Source organism: Erythranthe guttata, chromosome 5 (assembly GCF_056151865.1).
Source record: "Erythranthe guttata isolate IM_541 chromosome 5, IM_541, whole genome shotgun sequence".
NCBI classification, from domain to species: domain Eukaryota; kingdom Viridiplantae; phylum Streptophyta; class Magnoliopsida; order Lamiales; family Phrymaceae; genus Erythranthe; species Erythranthe guttata.
The window spans coordinates 5,783,612-5,800,128 of NC_142537.1; the positions used below are offsets into that span (position 1 = coordinate 5,783,612).

The 16,517-nt window shown below is 34.5% G+C and overlaps 2 protein-coding genes across 2 annotated transcripts; one reads left to right on the forward strand and one right to left on the reverse strand.

Moving 5' to 3' along the window:
• Positions 1–7,742: 7,742 nt before the first annotated feature.
• Positions 7,743–12,296, forward strand: LOC105976555 (Peptidase M20/M25/M40 family protein). The gene is made up of 10 exons (XM_013001794.2): positions 7,743–8,201; positions 9,142–9,386; positions 9,481–9,589; positions 9,705–9,843; positions 9,943–10,000; positions 10,086–10,103; positions 10,231–10,353; positions 10,488–10,641; positions 11,389–11,422; positions 11,851–12,296. The coding sequence occupies exons 1-10, from the start codon at positions 7,872–7,874 to the stop codon at positions 11,952–11,954; spliced, it is 1,314 nt and encodes a 437-aa protein (XP_012857248.2). The 5' UTR covers positions 7,743–7,871; the 3' UTR covers positions 11,955–12,296.
• A 185-nt stretch (positions 12,297–12,481) lies between these two features.
• On the reverse strand, positions 12,482–16,169 carry LOC105976563 (uncharacterized). The gene is made up of 9 exons (XM_013001805.2): positions 15,458–16,169; positions 14,497–14,648; positions 14,076–14,171; positions 13,913–13,975; positions 13,746–13,814; positions 13,561–13,663; positions 13,394–13,465; positions 12,956–13,044; positions 12,482–12,877 (listed from the first exon to the last, which is right to left on the reverse strand). Exons 1-9 carry the CDS (start codon positions 15,792–15,794, stop codon positions 12,719–12,721), a joined length of 1,140 nt encoding a protein of 379 aa, XP_012857259.2. The 5' UTR covers positions 15,795–16,169; the 3' UTR covers positions 12,482–12,718.
• Positions 16,170–16,517: the final 348 nt, after the last annotated feature.

Consider the following 16,517-nt stretch of genomic DNA (forward strand, 5'->3'; position numbering starts at 1 on the left):
TGATTACACATTTTCAGAAGATGATGCAATAGAATTGATCAATAGATGGACAAGTTGCGGGACCGAATCAAACTGGAATTCATAAGAAAATTAAGGATAAATTACAATCACCCCTGAGCTAATAGAAAATTAACTGGGCTAATAAATTACTGTATCAACCACTCGGTTAAGCATCAAGAAGTTTTTTTATATGTAAATATGATTGAACTTTCTCATTTAGGTATTTCTTATAGATTTGTTTTGAAAAAAAATACATCCCAAAACAACTGTTCAGAGAGGAAATAATCATAATTTCGTAAATAATGACTTTTGGGCGTGGAAGTGATAATTTTGCCCCTCCAAGTGATAAAAGCAGATATTATATAGGGGCAAAATGGTCAATTCGGTATGCTTACAGTACGATAATGGTAATTACCAATTTATGTTGTTTACTATTTAAGTTAAAATTGAATATCAACAATTGAAAAAAAAAATATACTTTAAAATGCTCAAAATTGGTATTTAAAATATAATTATTTTAACTATATGTTCTTAATCCACCAGCCACCTTATACAAAATATTTCGTCATTAATAATGGAAGCCTGCAAAATATTTTTTTGACATACATAAAAAGTACACTAATAACAGCGACTTACTCACTACTACACTAACTTCACTCTTTATTTATAATAAATTAATTATTAAAATAAATTTGTATTTTACTAATAATATTTCAGTATTGTAGAGTAATACCATTATAATTATATGGAGTACCATTGTCTTAGCAAAATACATTTTGGTACGAAACGGTATCGTAAGATAACAATTAGGTAGATAATTGGTGTGGTTCGATAGAGCATCAGGTTGATAGAGCATGATAGGGCAATATGGTAAAAAGAAACACCACTCTTAAGCACGAGGGGTAGGATGGGCAGATCAACAGGTTGCGGGCGGGCCGATGGGCTTGAGCCATAATTGAACATCATTAACGAACAAACTCTAATACAAGGGTTTTATGTTTTTCTATACTTCTACAACCGCATATGATTGTGGAGATCAAACTGATAGAGTTAAAGTTAATACTTTTATGAAAATTTGAAATTTTTTTGGAAGTGAAAATATTAATTCCATTAATAAGAAAATGAGAAAATTTTAAATCAAAAACCAAATTCAAAAAATGGAATAGAATGAAAAAAGTTGTTTAAGAAAAAAAGAAATCTTTTGAATTGAAATAGACAGAAGTTTGAATTCCTATTTCTTAAGTTACCTAAATATTAAAAAAAAGGGTACATTGCAAAAAATTCCCTAAATTTTGGACTTTTTGCGCTTTATCCATAAATGAAAAAAGTTGCACTGGCATACCTAAACTGTATTATTTTTAGCACTGACTAAGAAATTGTCCATTTTTGGCCAACTTTGAAAGGAATCCAAATCACGTGCGTTGCACGTGAATATAACTGGGGTAAATTAGTATTTTCCTCCTCACCCCCTTTTATTTCCCGTTTATCTTCTTCGCCTTCATTATTCAATTACAACAATTTTATTTTTCCCCTTTACGAATATTTAGACTTTTCTATCTCTACGAAATTTGGACGATTTCTGTCAACTACTGAAGTACAAGATGGTTTGGAGGTTGCGAGAAGTCAGTAACGGTGTTCCAGATTACGGTAGGATGTTTGGTTTGTTAATTTCCATGTATTATTATAATTTTTGAAAATAACCATTTTTTTATGTTAGTTGTTGTCGAGTTTAGTTCGAAAACGACAATGAGAGTATAACAATAAAGTGTCCAGTTTTTTAATTGTTTAAAATAGATGGAAACAACACATTTTTGGTCTTTGTCTGCTATTGATTTTTTCAAGTTCTGGACCACTTTGTTGGCCAATTTTTTTTTAATATTGTTTAATCAATTTTTTTTACAGTTGTTGACTTAGTTATTTGGTGTTTTGTTTTATAATCTAGGTCCTAATACCGAACACTTCAAAATCAAAATGCATCATTCCAGCAAGTTTCTAAACCTTAGTGGAAGGTGTTATTTGGCTGGAGATATTCACTTCTTCGATTATTGCTCAGTTGATGGAATGTCGATGATAGAGACTACTAAGATGACCAAGGAGTTAGATTTAGAAGATGTAGTTAGGTTTTTCCACAGCAGGCATGGGTGTGATGATTCAGTTATGCTACAAGGTAATAGTGATACATTGAACTTAGTGAACTTTCTTGATAAGGAAAGGGTGGGTGCAATTTATATTCAACATCAAAGCATTGAAGAATTCGAAAATGAATATTTGAGTGAGTCCTCTGCACAATTCCCATAAGTAAATGAATCAGTAGGTTATCCATGGGATTGATGATGAGTCTGAAATGTATGAAAATGCTACTGATTCCTCTGATTCTCATAATGGCCTGAGTTGAACCCTTTTAAGATGTTTTATGAGTTTAGAGTACGGGTGGAGATTGGAAGGATTGGATCAGATTTGGGTGTTTTGGAAAAATTCCAATTTTTTTTAGGAAGTCCAAAATGCCTTTCAATTCCGATTTTTTTCGGAATTTTCCGGAATTTTCAGACTTTCTCCAAAAAAAAAAAAAAATAGTTCACCACCGACGCAGTAGCTGAATTAAAAAAAAAAAAAAAACCAAACAAATATTCTTAAAAAACAACAGACAGTTTCTTAAACCAAAATACAACATAAAAAAAGGATTCAAGTCTTAAATAGCACGAACTTCCAATATAAAGAAAAAAAAAACGAACAACCATCCACTTAGAATTATACTCCAAGTTTGCCCAATCTTTAAGCTTCAATCCATTGAAATCTACAATGAAAAAATAAGCAAATATACTAACAATTTTTATTAGAAACAATTGTAATAAACTAAAAATATATAAATTAAAGACTAACACATACTCTTTTCTATTGATGCGAGGTTATTGAGGTCTTCTTCAACATTAAATAAAGGGTCGCTTCTCAACCAATCTTGAGCACACACACCGAAGCTTCCACGAGCCTTGATGTCAATGAGCTACGAAACGGATAAAGTACTCGACTGGAGAACTAAAAGCACTTTCGGAAGCGACCGATGTAATATGAATCGAAAGATTATCGCGTGCCATAATTGCAACGGCACAATAAGTTACAAGATTGTTTTTTCACCATCCCAACACATCAAAATTAGAACTCCCTTCCTCCTTCCCATCATACAAGTATCTTTTCCGGAACGCTTAAAGCATCCATCGTACTCTTCCTCTTGATTTTTGCCCGAATCTCATCTTTTTATATCATTTCCTCGTAAACTTTCATGTTTTTGCCAAATCATTAATCAAATTTGTGCTTCCAACCTCATAACATTTAGCAACTTCGTTCTTGCAAATTTCATAAAGGCGTGACATAAACGATTTCACGCCTTCTATAAAACTATCAACCTTCTTTTTTCTACTTTCATCGGTAAACAAAAGATCGTACTCCAACAACTTGTAATCAATGTTTTCAAAACCGGACCGGACCGGCCGGTCCGACCTGTTTAACCGGGAACCGGTGACAACTCCGGTCCGGTCCAACACCCAAACCCGGAAATGGCAAAAACCCGGGTCACTTGCTTACAAACCGGAAAATCCGTGGTTCAACCGCTAAGAACCGGCCAAAACCGGTCAAAAAAACCGGTTTTGCAGAAAATTAAAAAATATATAAAAAGTCGTGCTACTTCGCTGAGTTTTTTTGGAGGAGTTTGTCAGAGAGATTGACAGCGTGGCTACGTACATCATGGTGGAGGTTTAAAGAAGGATAATAGTAAAAAATAAATCAGAGGAATATTTTTTAATTGATAATGATGAACAAACAAGAAAGCAGAGTGGAGAGAGGTGAGTTAGGCGGCTGTAACATGTATATTAGGGTTTGGGTGTATCTACTGTTTACTAGTTTATATACAAGTTTTTTTTTTTTTTTTTAGTAAAAAAAAAAAAGTGTATTACTATTGCATAGTAAATGAAATTTAGTTATTTATTTTTGGCAGGGAATTTGTGAATGTCTTTTATTTGTCTAAAATTTATGTCTACTAGAGTTATTTTGATATTGTTAATTTCTAAAATGTAAAATTTTAATTTTATTCTAAGTTATTATTGTTGATTAATGAATCGAATTAAAGTATTTAGATTTATATTTAATGATGAGTACTTTAAGTATATATTTATTTAACTTTAATTTATTTTTAATTATATAATAATAAAAAAATAAAAAAATAAAAAAATACAAAAACCCGGTTGAACCGAGGTTGAACCGGTCCAACCGTGACCCAGTTGGTTGTCCGGTTCGATGTCCGGTCCGGTTTTCAAAACATTGCTTGTAATACCACAAATCCAAATATTCCATTTTGTTAAGAGGATCCAAAACAACCGATGCGTAGAAAATTGGGTTCAACTTCTTAATTTTACAATAGAAGTCAAAATTTTCATGCATTTTTGTGGCCATAGAACTACGTACAAAGTCTTCGCTAGCATTTCACGTACAAGAAGAAATTTGACACTTATACCTCATCAAAGTATGTATGGGAAGTGGGGTAATTTGACCCGGACATACGCTTTGTTAAGAAGTAAAATTCTTCTAAAAATGAATGCAAACTTCTCAATTTTGCGCAATCACTAGTTCCCGAAATATGACACACATTCATATAATAATTAGGATCTTGCTCTTCAAGCCTGTCAAATGCCTTCTCAAAAGACAATGCCGAATCAATCATAAGATAAGTTGAATTCCATCTTGTTTCCACATCCAAAAATACAACCTTCTTACATTCAATTTTCTCCTCCTCGATACACTTCTTGAACATTTGTAAACGTGACAAACCACTTTTTACATATTTGACACTTCTACGAATACGTTTAATAGTGTCCTTAAGGTCATCCAACTCCGCCCTCACAACAAAAGTCATCACTTACGCAAAACAGCGAACACGAAAAAACTCCCCCTCAAGAAACATCATATTTTTTTTTATTAAATCGTGTTTTTAGATCATCGACACAAGTATCGTTATTTTTAGCATTGTCAAGAGTTACAGTTGACACTTCATCTAAGGTCACTCTAACATACAACTCTCTATCACATTTGCCATCACTCCACCTTTGTGAGGATGTGGAACGACACAAAAACTGATAATTGTTTTCTAAGGTTTCACTGTTTGTCCACAAAGTGAGCTGTAATGACCATATATCCAAGATTTTGGATATATGTCCACATATCAGTTGTGATTCTTACACGGGTGGATGTTTCTTTCAAATACGTTATATTTTTTCCTTCTATACAAGAAAGATTTGATAACAATCATTTGTAATAGTATGTTTGGACAAAAAATGAAATTTATGTTGCAATTCAACTCAAAAAGCTATAAAGCCCTCGTTTTCAACTATTGAAACTGGAAGTTCATCCATAATAATCATTTTAGCAAGAGCTATACGAGCCTTTTCTTGGTCAAATTTCCAACTGTTAAATGTACCCCCCAAGAGAGAAATAGTTGTTTGGGATCTATCTCTCAACTCTGCTGGTAGTTCTCTACAATTATCCCTATGTATCCACAATTTATTCGTTCCTATTGAAGTTGGAGAGTACACAATTTGCTTACAATAATTGCACTTACAATTTTCAACTATTCTTTTGCCTCATCATCTATTATCTTTTCTAAATGATTCCATACCTCAGAACGACCATGGTGGCCAGACAGACCCGATTTTCCCGTAATGTTTTTCTTCTTGCTCGTCTCCTCAGTGCTTTTGAAAGAGTTGGTTCACTTGAAGACATACCATACTGCAAAATAAATTATGCAAAAAAATAGATTTATGATTTTATGATATCTCATGAATATATGCTTTATATTCTTAATGCCAACAAACAAATGCTTTATATTCTCAAGGCCCTCCTGGAAGATAACACATATTCAATATTACATAATTAAATTACACAGTTCCCAAAAATCAATTGAATGAAGTTACCCTGTACTCACAGTTGCTTAAACTTTTTTTCCTTAAGAGATACAACAACATCAAATGGTGGCTTAAATCAAAACATAGTTTGATTCTAGAAACGAACATATCTTGATTCATATCTTGTTCTTTAGCCCTAGATGTGTGTGTATGAAGTCGATTTATATTATACCTTCTTTATGTCACGTGTTCAATAAAAAAATGCCAAGGACAAAGGCAAGAGTATAACTGGAAGTAGTCAATAATCAAAAAATTCAAATGTCACAGATAAGAGTACAGTTGAAAGCAATTTCAAGTACTCAGCAGTCTTTTCAAGCAGTCAGCAGTCTTATCTACTGACACATTTTCAGCCAATGAAGGCAATGTGATGAGAGACATATACAACAAGAAGCTCACAATGGCTTTCAGCCAATAATCAGAGAGTTACAAGAAGAAGAGCACATAGCCAAGCACTAAACAATCAAAGACCTAAACCAAAAAATTGGAAGTAACCATTACAATGATCAATGTGCAGTATTTTGAATTGATTTTGTCTGATTTTTTTTCTTGAATTAAACTTGCTTTCTTAGTGGATCACACTTGCATCTTTTGGATTAAACTTGTGTTATTTTGTATTCATCATGATTTGCTATAATTTTGTTATTTTGGATCAACTTTGCACTGGTTTATAGAACTTGTAATGGTTTCAATGTGTTTATGTTGGTTGTTTGAAAGTTAATCAATGTTGTTTTCGAAAATTTGTTCATCTTACTTATTTGAGCATGTTAGTTTACATAACATATTTTGTTCGTATTTTCCTCTATTAAACTTTTTTGATCTTACAAATAGAGTACTAAAAACATACATACAAATAGAGTACTCAATTTGATAACATTTCATTAAGTAATTCGACATCAAAACATACATCAAAACAACTACTTTGTAACAGTAAAACGGAGTATCAAATACACAACCACTTTTTAAGCTTCATTGTTCATTAAAACAACGTTACAACTCATATACACAACCACTATATAACTTTACAAAAGACAGTAGACAATCAACCATAAAACAATCATTCCAATCCTCGACCATTTTTTCGTTTTTTGTTTCCCCTTCGTGTCCTCTTCGTGCTTGTTAATTATGTGAAGCAAACCAGGTATGATATGACGAGCTCTTTCCCACATAGGTGGATCAGTCCAATCAAAAAGTAACAACCCCCAACTTGCTAAAATATGGAAGAAATTCAGAAGAAAAAAAAAGGAGGATAGCTCACTTGCGAAATCAAAAAAATTGAAACTTTACCCGATATTTTTCACACGTGGAGTATCTCCTTCCTGGATTGAGGTCAGTCCATGAAGTTTTCATGGTTAGCTTTCTTCCACAGTGGCATATCAAATCAATTGCAGAATTAGAAATGAAATCACGTGCGAGAAGAAATGAAATGCGGAGCCATTGAACTAGGCCAAACTTTTGTTAATGGGGGGTTGAGGAGAAAATAAGTGGGAGACTGGAGGCGATGAGGAGGAAAAAGCTAATTTACCCCAGCTATATTCACGTGCAAGGCACGTGAGATGGATTCAGTTTAAAATTAGCCAAAAATGGACAATTTCTTCGTCGGTTCTAAAAATAATAGAGTTCAAGTGTGCATGTGCAACATTTTTTCGTTCAAAGAGTAAAGCGCAAGAACATCCAAAGTTTAGAGAATTTTTTTACAATTAACCCTAAAAATAAAAAATATTAGATTATAATTAAAATTGGATAGAAAATCAGAATCTAGTGTTTATTCTAATTCATATCTTGGAAATTTAGTTCCAATTTTCCTAAAGTTTTATGGGATCACATCCGTATAGCATCAAAATCCTTAAAAAAATCGAGCATAACCCAACTATATATATATAAAAATAAAGACTGTTTTGAGTAAAAGTTAACACCGATACAAAAATGGCTGCCCCAAGCGTAACGCAAACAGTAGGAGACCTAAACAAGGATTCCTTCGTAACCCTCTTATCGAAACTGATCGGCGAGTCTAAGCACGTGCAGAACAACCCCCCAGACCTCATCCCGGAGGAGGACAGAATCGTCGGACATGTGCTCGACCTCCTCCGCCCATTCAGCACCGCCACCGGCGGCGGCCCACTCATCATCAACCACGTCACCTACAAGCCCAACAGAGGGAATCTCATCGTCGAGTACCCCGGAACTCAGCCCGGCAAAATCTTGTCCTTCGTCGGCATGCATATGGATGTTGTAACCGCCAATCCTTCTGATTGGGTATGTTCAGTTTCATATTCTCAACCTAATTTGTGTGATTAAAATATGGGTGTTGTTGACTTTGATTTTTTGACCTAAAGTTTGATTCTTTTGGGGAATTAGGGTTGCTGATGACGATGATTCTTGGAATTTACTATTTTACCCATGCGTATGCAGCGAATTGACTTTGTATTAGGGAATTTTAAATTGTCTCTTTTCTTTGTTTTGTTGATATAGAATTGCAAAATGTTGCCGGAAGTGTGTATGTGTATGTTGTGCAATAGTATTAAAGGTTAATGTTAGAAAACAATTTAAAGTGTAAATTAAGGTAAAGTCAAATTACGAAAAAAAATCCCTCTTTTTTGGATAATTACAACCATCCCTCGACTATGAATCTTCTTGTGCGTCCACCCTTATGATGTTAAATTCAACAGAATCTTCTAGATTCCGTGAAATGTTCTCTAGTTTGTACTCAATCTGATATTGATTTGAAAGCTCCAATTGTGTCTTAATTAAGGTGAATTTCCGATTGTGTGTGTTGTTTCTAGGTTTGTAAGAAATGGGTTTTTTTTTTTTTGGGATCGATTAAAAATGGATCTTTTTCATTTCCTCTAGTCTTAAAGTTTGATTCTTTGGGAAATTAGAACGAAGAAGAAACTGAATAACTTCTTTTTTTTTTTTTTTTACCATGTGATGCGGCGGATTCACTTTTTGCATTTGGATTTTTCATAATATTTTTTTTTTGTTATTTTGTTGATATAGAATTGCAAAAAAAGAAGAATGCTGGAATATGGCACTAAAGGTTAATGCTAGAAAACAACTCTTTCTTCTTAAAAGTTAAAGTGAATAAGCAACCGTAAAAGGAAATTTTCTGTATTCGGATGTACTGGTTTATAAATGGGTAGAAACTTCGTAATAAGATTCTGTTGTAGACTTTATACTAAAGAAAATATGGGTGCAGGATTTTGATCCGTTTACAATGAGCATAGAAGGGGACAAGCTAAGAGGGCGCGGGACAACCGATTGTTTAGGGCATGTTGCCCTTGTAGCTGAACTAATGAAGAGGCTCGGTGAAACGAAGCCTCAATTGAAGTCAACTGTAGTTGCTGTGTTTATTGCCAGTGAAGAGAATTCATCTATACCTGGAGTAGGTGTAGATGCCTTAGTGAAGGATGGATTGCTCGATAAATTGAAGCAGGGACCTCTGTATGTATTGTATTCTAAATTCATTCGATCAATTTAACGAAGATAAAAAAAAAAATCAGTTCCAATTAGTAGGGGTATTTCTGTCTTTTTGCAGGTTTTGGATTGATACAGCTGATAAACAACCTTGCATTGGTACTGGTGGTATGATACCATGGAAACTTGAGGTTTTCGGAAAGCTTTTTCATAGTGGTCTTGCCCACAAGGTATATTCCTTTCTTGCTGCTGCCTAAATTCAATATTACATAATAATATAGTGGATTTTGTTATATTTAACTTTATCGGATATTATTATTATTATTTCTTATTGGATATATGTAGGCTATAAACCCCTTGGAGCTAGCTATGGAAGCTCTTAAAGTGATCCAATCACGTTTTTACAAAGACTTTCCGCCCCACCCAAAAGAACAAGTCTACGGATTCGCAACACCGTCTACCATGAAACCGACTCAGTGGAGTTGTAAGTTTTAATTTTTAATTTTTTTAATTTTAAACTAGTATGAATTTGCACATGCATCATTTTTCACCGGCTATATTCCTAAATATAAATTATTGACAGATCCAGGAGGTGGAATCAACCAAATCCCAGCTGATTGTACCGTTTGCGGAGATGTTAGGTTACGTTTCGTTCAGTTGCTATTTGTTTAAATTATTTGCCCTACCATTCATTTACTTATAATGTTTTCCTATTTACTATTGCAGGTTGACTCCGTTTTACGAGTATGTATCACGCACCTTTCTCTTTATTGGTTACTATATAGTAGTTGCCTTGTTCGTTCTGTCGTTTTTTATTATCTCAATATATATTATTTTCAATTAATTGCGTAATATATATAATGTGTGTCAGCGTAAATGATGTAATAAAGAAGCTTCAACAATATGTTGAAGAGTTGAATGCCAACATAGAGGATGTAGATACACGTGGGCCCGTATCAAAATACGTTCTACCAGATGAGAACCTCAGGGGAAGGTATATATTTTTTCTTCTCATGGAAAAAAACATTATATTATTATTTCCGTTTTCTAAATTTCTTATTTCAAATATCAGAATTTTGTTAACGAAATTGAAAAGTTAAATCACATAATTTATGTTTTAATTCCCAGGTTGAGTATTACGTTTGACGAAGCACTTTCCGGGGTGGCTTGTAATCTCGACTCTCCAGGTTACCATGTGTTGTGCAAAGCTACTAAAGATGTGGTTGGGCATGTTCAACCCTATTCTATCACTGGTAGTTTGCCCCTTATACGTGAATTGCAGGTAAAATAAGACCCCTTTTTTCGTACTTAGAGGGTGTTTGGCTAAGCTTATAAGATGTTAAAAGGAGCTTATAAGATGTTTTAAAGCTTATAAACTCTTCTTAAGTGTTTGGTAATTTAAATAAAAAAAATCTTATTTTTTATTAAAATAAGCTGTTGGAGAATAAATAAGATCTTTTTAAAAAAGTACCTCTACCCACCTTTCTATTTAAGACCTTTCTATTTAAGATCTTATAATGAGTAAAAATAAGAAATAAGCTTATTATCCAAACACTCTAAAAATTAATCCTAATAATAAGATGTAACAGCTTATCAGCTCTTAAAACATCTTATCAGACGTAAAAGCTTATCAGCTATTTAAAATAAGCATAGCCAAACACCCTCTTAGAGGGCGTTTGGCTAAGCTTATAAGCGGTAAAAAACAACTTATAAGATGTTTGAAAAGTGTTTGGTATTTATATTTTAAAAAGATCTTAAAAATTCAAAAAATAAGCTGCTAGAGAGCTTATTTTTTGAAGAAGTACTTCTACGCTACCTTTTTATTTAAGATCTTATAATGAATAAAAACAACTTATAAGCTCATTGTCCAAACACTTTAAAAATTAATTATACAAATAAGACGTAACAACTTATCAACTCTTGAAATAACTTATCAGATGTTTAAAATAAGCTTAGCCAAACACCCTCAGTTTTATTTTCCTTGTTTTTATATTCACAAATTTCACTTTGTACGTTTGTCTTAATGTAGGATGAGGGTTTTGACGTTCAGACTTGTGGCTACGGTATAGTCTTCACATTTTCAGTGTTTTCCTTTGTTCGTTTTATCATGTGATGTCTTAGCCATATAATAAGATTATTTTTTCCTTTAGTATGCAAACATAGGCTCCTATGATTTACACTTTAAGGTAGTGTCACGAAATAGTTTTTCAAGTCCTTGCGATCTTCTTACTTCAATAAAATTGGTTATCTACTACAAATTCACTGAATTTTTTTGGATGCATTTAGTTTTTGAACGGATTGATTTTAAGTCTTTTTCGACTGTTGTTTTTAACTTCTCCTTAACTTGTTATGGTCGACTTTAAATTTGTTTTATATCGAGTTTTTGACTCGTCTCTCAAATTGAAGCCCTTCCATTGAAATGCAACCCTACGTATTTGACCCTGTTTTTTTTTTTTTCTTTTTTCTTTTTTGGGAATATAAAAACGTGCAGGATTAATGGCTACATATCATGCGAAAAACGAGTATTGCCTTCTCTCTGATATGTGCCAAGGCTATGGTGTCTTCGTTAGTATCATTTCGCAGTTGGAAGATTGACTCAAGACATCACCATTAATGTATGTCGAAGCCTTGTTTATGGTGTAATACGCAACTAGCTATATTGTCTGTCATTCGGAGGTCATTTACATATTTGCCCCTTGAACTAGACTCCGATTTGTACACACCACTTGAACAAAAACAACTGACATTGTTTTTTTTTTTTTTCCTTTTTCCCTTGACTCAATAAGTTGATGCTATTTTCCCAGGGGAACTTTTTATTTTTGTTTAAATTCGACCGAAATCTTGAACCATGTGACTCCAGCATGATTTCTCAATAGAAAAGTTGTCGGTTTCTCATGCTCAAGCTGTTTTTCATTCTTCCCGATTACTTTCTCACTCGTCCTTTTTTCTTATTTTTTTCCGTATGTTCTCTCTTTCTTCTGCACATGGAACTGATATTTAATCACGATTCGATTTTCTCTCTGTCCCTAAAGTAAAAAAATTGATCGAATCAACGAACAAACATATAATCGCCCAAATTACCCTAAACCTGCAAGCTTAATACTTTTAATGAAAGCCGAAACTGATCAACTAAAGTATTTTTTTGTTTTTCTCATTTCTCATGTACAAGTAGCAAGAAATTATCCGTACAGTGTATCTCTCGTAAATTTACATCACATTCAGATTGTTCTATACACGCTACATCTCTATTTTCAGCTAGTATATATCTAGCAAACTTTGCTGTGCAATTTATACAAATTGCTGCATTATATAAAAAAAAAAAAAAAAAAACACTAGTAATTCCACAAGACAGCGATCCGTCACAACTTTCTTGAGGAAGAAGAATTTTCTTGTTGTTTAAGGTTGTGTACTCTTTGGCGTAGTCTTCTCTGATGATCGTGGATCTTCCATAGACCATGCCCCAGAATAACGGACGAGTATATACCGTGCGTAATAATTGGCGCTAGAATGTTGTTTGTCTGTTCAAACAAACTAGTTCAAACACTCTGTGTGATAGTTAATATTAATTTGGAATGAAATACAGTTAGTTATTATACCTGAATCCATTCAAACCCTAGATACAGTGCCAAAAGTGCTTCGAGCAGAGGGGAGTATATCTTTTTCATTTGCCTCCTTTCGTACCAAGCTGCAAAATATGTGACCACATTTCTAATGAATCAAATAACAAATTTACGTACGTTGGTCTAATTACAGCTAGACCCCCCCACTTTGACGCGCTCATACTTAATAACATCAATTACGAATTGTAATACATGGAAAATGCAAACCGAACTTGTTCGATTAAATGAAATAACATAGATAAAAAGGCGCAAGAGTATAGAGGGAATTCCTAAATTTGCAGTTGATGTAGGAGAAATATACGCAGTATTCTTTCTTGATATATATTTTGACCTTATCGATCCACTATGAGCAAGTCTAGTAGCCAAAAAAAAAAAAAAAAAAAAATTAATACAATTTCAGGAAAGGGATTTGACCTGCAAAGAGTTTTCTGAGATCTTCACGAGCAGAGCGCGATTTAAGAACCGGTGCAACTATGTAGGTAGGGTCTGAATAAAAAAAATATCCAGATAAGACTTTTTGATAAGGGGAGGAATTATTTATTTTCAGAAAAAAAAATATATATAGAGAGAGAGAGACGGACCTTCAGGAGAAGCAGCCATGTAATAAAGGGAACCGGTAAGAGCAGCTGTAATAACAGCAGCAAATGCCTGCGCAAACGGGACAAACGGCGGAAGTACACCAGCCTGCATGCATGCATGCATCAAACCCGAATCTTTTTTCACAATTACACTTATATATGATTATTATTTTAGCTAATTAATTTACCAGTGATGCCATTCCTCGAGCATCAGCCACCAAATCCCCACTCTTGAGAAATATTTCCGCTACTGCTCCCTGCAAACACATGAAAAATAATGGTACAAAAAAAAAAAAACTGAAATAAAACTCGACATTCTTTACATAAATTCCTGAAGTTATATCTATATATATACCTGCACAGCAGCACGGTAAAAGAGCTCCTCTCCTACAGAGCTTGCTGCAACTATGAGCATAAACTGCAAATATAGGGTACGGAGTAAGAGCCCGTAATAAAATATATATTTTGCCAAAAAAAAACAAAAAAAAAACAGAAAGAAATTAGACAAAATCTTTTACCTGCCAAGCGGACATCCCGTAAAAAAAGCTACGGAGCTCTTCATCCTCGACATCCCTGATTGCACGAGCATGAGGAGATAGCTTCACAACTTCATCCTGTATTCATATAAAAGTGTTATCATCGTGTATATAATAACTCTAAGGCCTCGTTTGGTTGGAGAGATTAGCCATGATTAACTAAATAAATTGGACTTTGTTTGATCTTTGGTATCCCAGAATAACTTGCCGGGTCGACCCGCAAATATAACGTTATTTTTTATTGGACCTTCTGAGGTCCTATAAAACAATTGGGTTTCATTAAGATTATTCAGTCTTATCTTGGCTAATCTTATCTTGGCAACCAAACGAGGCCTTATATAATATAATAATGAGACGAACTAATTGAGGAGATTTGCTAAAGAAAAGACGAAGCTCGACTTACGTCAAGTATAAAAAGAAGGGCCATAATTGGAGGAGAAGCATATCCCAATCCGTTAACAATGGCGTCCAACGATAGATCGAATCCTCCGTTGCAATCGATCCCCGAAATGGAGCATATAAATCTTCCGGCCAAAGCCATTGCGCTGTATATTCCTAAAGTTCCAAAAAAGCAGACGAAAAGTTACATCAAAAGTGTAAGAGATGCTTTCTCCACGATGTTGCTTAAAAGAAGCAATGTAGGAGAATTTAATACAATAGCTCTAGCAATATAAGATTATTAATATGGATCGAACAATAATTACTGAAAAGCTAAGGAATCCGAAAAGGAATACTAGCAAAGTAGAATCCGATTCTATCACAATTAGTGCCGCAAAATAGATGTCAACTTGATCTCAAACTCGGTGTCAGTGCGCAAGGACAAATATAAGTTATCCCTTTCGCTATAAATATGTATGACAAAATAAATTTGTTTTTGTTTCGCTTGCTATAAATTGGGAATCAAATTATTTTACGAGAATAATTTGTAAATACTCTGTCACTCTATTTCTCGGACATGATTTGACTGCTACAGTGTAAATTGCGCCTTCTCAAAACACACACAAATATTACTTCACATCTCAAATTCCCAAAACAAAAATAAAAATAAAGCCCCCAAAAACGGGGACCGAACATATTCTTCGGCTTTTCCCTCGAACGAAAGCACCACTTGCACTTTACATTACACTGCCGAAGAATAAAGTTTTCATTACTCGATGAATTGCTACCAATTGAGATTCAAATCTTATTCCTATATCTAATAGATCAAATAACTAAAGAATCTTCTAAAGTTTGCATCTTTAATTAACGTCTATATAAACAGTAACATAAAAATAAAAATGGAAACTTTAGCTGATTCTTCAGCAGCAAATAAATAAATAAATAACCCCAAAAAATAGAACCAACTAAAATTGAAAGAGGCTAACCGATTCCATAGCCGAGTCTGACAATAGCTCCAATCTTATCCCACACAGGGAAATCAGCAGTAGCATCATTATTGAAGCTCTGATTGAATGTGGTCACCTCCATACCCGATACCCTGTACCCTCCACCACTCTCCCTCTCCCCACTCTCCACCACTTCCCCGCCGGCGCCGCCGCCGATATTACTCTCCGCCCTCACAATCCCGCACCTATTCTTCTTCCTCCTCGCCGTCACCGGCATAGCAAGATGATGATGACCACCTCCCAAACCGCCGCCGGGACTCCAAAACCACGCCGTCACCGGCGATCTCGGAGCTACCGAGGCCAACGCGATCTCCATCTTGTCGGAAAAAAAAACAGGTAGCTTAGATTTCAGAATCGAGAGAGCAGTGGTGTAGTAGTGGCGTTAAAGTTGAGGTTGAGCATGGTCGCGATTTTTGGGATCGAGCGATGAGGGCCGTTGGTTTTTTTTCTTTTTATTTGGGTTTTGTAGTGTTTTGTTTTTGTGTGGCGCCACCGGAAAGTCAACATAAATGTAATAATGAAGAAATGTGGTGAAGGGGATATCTGGCGGACCAATCAGATTGTTTCGTGCCGAGATAATGATTCCGTGTCTGATTAACGTTTATTTATTTGGAAAATCTTTGTAGCTTGTCCTAATGACTAATCCCTTTAGTTCTTTTTTTGGATAACGTGGTAACATTAAATTCAACTTCGTTTGGGAAATAGGTTGTAGCTTTGTCCTAATTAATTAGTAATCATTTAGTTCTTGTTTAACACTAAATTGCACTTAATTCGCACATTCTTCTCTTTCTATGTTCTTTCTTTCTTTTTTTCTAGTTAGACCTGATAGTCGGTTTTAAAATAAGAGCCGCGCGATTTGATTTGATAGCTTTGGGAGGTGCGCGAGGTGCGTGCGCTGCACGCGTGGAGAGAGGAGAGAGATAGCGCGGGCGCCTGTGATGCACGCGCGGAGAGAGAGCGCTAATGTTAGCGCGTGGCCACCACGCGCATACTCTGCAACGTCTGCACTTTTTTTTTTTTTTTTTGCACGTGCGGGGAC